Source organism: Lolium perenne, chromosome 3, assembly GCF_019359855.2.
Source record: "Lolium perenne isolate Kyuss_39 chromosome 3, Kyuss_2.0, whole genome shotgun sequence".
Lineage (NCBI taxonomy): Eukaryota > Viridiplantae > Streptophyta > Magnoliopsida > Poales > Poaceae > Lolium > Lolium perenne.
The window spans coordinates 16284869-16289350 of NC_067246.2; the positions used below are offsets into that span (position 1 = coordinate 16284869).

Below are 4482 nucleotides of genomic sequence, written 5' to 3' on the forward strand. Positions count from 1 at the left end.
AATTAGGATGGCCATAGATTAAGAAGAAGAAGAAATCATGGATGAGAAACTTGTAGTAGGTGTTAGTGTTTGATGTTCATTGGGAGGCAGGAAGCAACAAACATAATGCTGTTCTGTTGCCTGCCACCTTACCATCTTCATATAAGCCAAACCTCAGGTGATGTGCTCTTGTCCTCTCATCTCTTCCCATCCAAATCCCTTTTGGATGAACATATATGCTTGGTGATAAGGATAAGTACAGTAATTACGATGGTTACAGATTAAGAAAAAGAATTGAGGGATGCATCCTTGGTGATAAGGATAACTTGGAGTAGGTGTTCGTGTTTGATGTTCATTGGTAGGCAGGAAACAACAACCATAGTGCTATTACTTTTTGTTGCACCCAACCCACCCAGGATAATGTTTGTTAATACTTATATATAGTTTGGTTGTAATAAGGTAGCACTAGCACGAACCAGATTGGAAATTGACCCAGTTCCATAAGGGGAAGGGAGTGAGAGGTAGAAGCAGACATGGATGGATGGTGAGGGCCTGGCCTCCGCTGCTCCTGCACCACCGCCTCCTCCTCTTCTACATGACGCCATTTATGACCACCTCGTGAGTTGTAGTATCTTCTTCTTGCTCATCTTTTTCCATCATACATAGTACTCCATCTACACCGGATTAAAAGGCTATTAGCGTTTTTGAAGATATACCAGATAATTAGGCTAAATTGTGCATTGATTGTCCCCCATTTACTCCCCTGCGTGGCCCCTTTTCCTCCTAAAAATCCTCCCAGCCGATCCCTCTTCCCACCATTCTCTCTCCTTTCAATTTCCTTAGAGCAAGAACAATAAGTACTAGGCAGCTGGCTATAAGGATTAAAATAATATTTTGTTGCTTAGTTGAAAGAGAGAGAGGGGGAGAGAGAAGAGGAGTGAGCTTTTATGCAAGAGACAGTTCTAGCACGTGCTCCTAGGTACTATGTGAGAGTAAATAGTAGGCCATACATAGATAAAGTAGTACAATTTTATAGCTCACTATTGTACATGTTAGCTCTATAATGGTTATAGATGACATGGCACTTGGTTTATAGCCAACGGTTGGCTCTACTATTGAACTTGCTCTTACGTAAACTAACCAATGCATGCGCTAAAATCTTGCGGGGAAGGAGGAGAGAGTGGAGTCATGCACTGATTCTTTTAATTATCGCATCAACCAAGGATAACGCTCGCGTGCCTCTCCATTTTCATCGCCCAATCGGAAACCACCTAGGTTGCAGAGTTTTGCTAATATAGCCCTTTAATCCGGTATGGAGGGAGTATTAAAGGTGCTCAGATTGCTCTAAATACCACAGCCGTCGTCGTTTCTTCTCCGGATAAATTCAAGTGCCGCTTTCCACCCACCTTTGATATAGATATTCTTCAGATACTTCTTCATTGATGGTACTCCTAGATTGCTGATGGTTTCCCCATCTTCAGATACTTCTTCCTACCTACTCTGGACAGAAAATGAACATCCCTTTCAAGAAGGAAAAAAAATCACTTCTATATGATTTATCAAATCAATTTGATGACCAAGTGCCCTCCCTATTTTTATTCAAATATCCTAAATAATAGTTGGTGATATTGGTTCCAACTTCTCCTTTCCTTTTTTCCTTGAATATTCTCACTTCACATCCTTTCAAAATCATCCTTTGGGGCAACCTCGACGATGGTCTTTCTCTCGGTACTATGTGTGGAGTGCATGTGGGTAGCCAAACTGGCCGGTGGTGCCCCGTGTGATTTGGGGCGCGTTGTAATGGTTTCCACCCAGGTTTTCGCTAATTAATAGGCAATTATCTTCTTCTTGATTAATGGATTGAGCCCTAAAAAGGCTCTTGCTTCAAAAAAAAATCCTTTCAATGTCCCACAAAGGCCAGCCTGGTCACCGCGGCTGAGATATTAATTGTCCCTTGGCTGCGTGCGAAGGGATAAAATTAGGTCGTCTCTTTGACCAATTTTAGATGCTCATCTAGTATATGCTCTGCTTTGGTGGTAGCATGACATAATGAACACAAACAACCTACACTACAATAGTACAATACAATACTACCCAGTCCCCACTCATGCCATAGCTCTGATTTGGCGCCGCTATAGCTGATTTGTAGGGCTACCTCTATTTGTCATAGCCCAAGTATTTGCCCCGTATGTGCAAATTAGTCCCAGAAGTTGCCAATGGTAATCCACCGGTCCAACTACTTGTTAGGCTGTACTAAACCGGTCCAAAAGCTCCCTGAAGGTGACACGTGCTGTTGTTCTTTTTGCAAAAAAAACTGCATATTTTTCTATTGCAATCAGTCGTGGAGGTGGCGGTCGAGCATGAGGTCAATCAGTCGCCCTCTGACCGAATCCACTCCGTCTGCCGCATCGATGCATCTGGCTACAGCAGTGATCCTCGTCCGAGAGAAAAGCTAGAACCACGATCGGCATTTAGAGGGCGCAGCCGTCGGCACAGCCGTGGGGTAAAGCCTGGCGAGCAGGCTGGGGGGGGGGGGGGGGGCGAGAGTAGCCATGCGTTGATGAATTCATCAGCCTCTCTGATCTTCCATATTCTAATTTAATTACTTGTATATTAGCAGAAAAAGAGAGATTTGTATACCTTGATCTTTCTGCCAAACTTTCTCTTGAACTTCTTCATCTTGTACCTGGAGAGCTTCTGCTTCCTTTCCTCAGTTTTCAGGTCACTAATGGTTGCAAACCGAGGGGTATTGGCACCAAGATTCTGTCAAAAAGTAAAAATCCTAGTAAGTAATCTTAGGCTTTCAATTAAAAAATAACTTTACATCATGATCCTACCTAAACACATATCAGGATGACATGTCATTTATCTATCAGTGTGAAATACTTTGTGTGAGCGTGTAAATTAGAGAACCTTTATCCTGGCCGGTTGATGGCTTTGTTAATTCAAAGCCGGGACCATCTTGAGCCCCCTTTCTAAAAAAAAAGAGAGAGAACATATACTAGTATCTTGCATGTCTAAAAATTAAGTAAATTGGAAGAAATCACAGTAGATACCGTTGAGTTGGACCAATGGATCACCATTTGGAACTTCTGTATCCAAACTTACACTTGTCTCGCATGTCCAAATCAGTCCCAGAAGTTCCAAATGGTGAGCCATTGGTCCAACTCCTTGTTAAGCAGTACTAAACTGGTCCAAAAGCGTTCTAGATACTAGTATCTACTGTGATTTCTTCCAATTTACTGTGATTTCTTGGTGATCCATTGGTCCAACTCAACGGTATCTACTGTGATTTCTTCCAAATTACTTAATTTTTAGACATGCAAGATACTAGTATATGTTCCTTTTTTTTGAAAAGGGGCTCAAGATGGGTCCGGCTTTGAATTAACAAAGCCATCAAGTGGCTAAGATAAGGTTCTCAAATTTACACGTCCACATAAAGTATTTCACACTGATAGATAAATGACATGTCATCCTGATATGTGTTTAGGTAGGATCATCATGTAAATTTTTTTTTTTTACATTGAAAGCCTAAGATTACTTACTAGGATTTTAACTTTTTGACAGAATCTTGGTGCCAATACCCCTTGGCTTGTAAGCATCAGTGACCTGAAAACTAAGGAAAGGAAGCAGAAGCTCTCTAGGTACAGGATGAAGAAGTTCAAGAGAAAGTTTGGCAGAAAGATCAAGGTATACAAATATCTCTTTTTCAGCTAATATACAAGTAATTAAACAAGAAGATGGAAGATCAGAGAGGTTGATAAATTCATGATGAGTGAGTGATAAATGTTTTCAACTCTGTGCTTGCAGGAAGGCCATGGCAAACAGCCAGCCAAGAACACGAGGGAGGTTCGCCAAGATGCACCGTGGCGACATGGTCAAGCCGAGGAAGTAAAATCATGGGAAGACCACCGAGGTTGCTGCGGAGCTGATGAGGAAGACAAGGTTGTCGCAAGGAATTATGCTACTGCTGAGCTGCCAGTAAAGCTTGTCGTCATCTAGAATCTTCTAGGTGAGGCTACGATGGCTGCTGCGCCGCGCCGCGGTGCCCCGTCGGAATTAATTTCAGTCACTACATCAATCAGCTGCTCCTTGTGGAATTTCGATTTCCCGCGTTCCTCCGCAATTGTAATAAAATAATAATATGATCCTTTTGCTGTAAGAGAGTGGAGAGCCCTTGCTACGGAGGCTGCTATCTTGGTACAATGGCGACTTTTCAAGTCTTCAAAGATGCAATTTTCACCGTTGTTTCATTATTTTTCACATAAAGTCATACTTGTTACAATACTAAGAAACTATCCCTGATAAACAGATATATAGACTAGCGGCGCCCCCGGAAGGGGCTGTAATCGAGGTTGTCCGCGTCGTCGCTGTCGCCGCCGTCGTCGTCGTCGTCGTCGTCGTCGTCGTCGTCGGAGAAGTCGAAGGACCAGTCGTCGTCGTCCTCCTTTGGCGCCAGCGGCTGAGAAGGACCGGCGAGGTCGACGAAGTTCTCGCCGTGGT

The 4482-nt window shown here is 43.0% G+C and overlaps 1 protein-coding gene across 1 annotated transcript; it reads left to right on the forward strand.

Annotated features, from left to right (window-relative positions):
* The first annotated feature begins 201 nt into the window (after positions 1-201).
* Positions 202-4235, forward strand: LOC127341113 (uncharacterized). The gene is made up of 3 exons (XM_051366887.2): positions 202-597; positions 3547-3669; positions 3790-4235. The coding sequence occupies exons 1-3, from the start codon at positions 517-519 to the stop codon at positions 3979-3981; spliced, it is 396 nt and encodes a 131-aa protein (XP_051222847.1). The 5' UTR covers positions 202-516; the 3' UTR covers positions 3982-4235.
* Positions 4236-4482: the final 247 nt, after the last annotated feature.

Excerpts from the sequence above, each read along its gene's own strand:
- LOC127341113 (XM_051366887.2), top strand. The coding sequence starts at position 517 with ATGGATGGTGAGGGCCTGGCCTCCGCTGCTCCTGCACCACCGCCTCCT. Across the intron at positions 598-3,546 it reads ACGCCATTTATGACCACCTC|AATCTTGGTGCCAATACCCC; the intron begins GTGAGTTGTAGT and ends ACTTTTTGACAG. Across the intron at positions 3,670-3,789 it reads AGTTTGGCAGAAAGATCAAG|GAAGGCCATGGCAAACAGCC; the intron begins GTATACAAATAT and ends CTGTGCTTGCAG.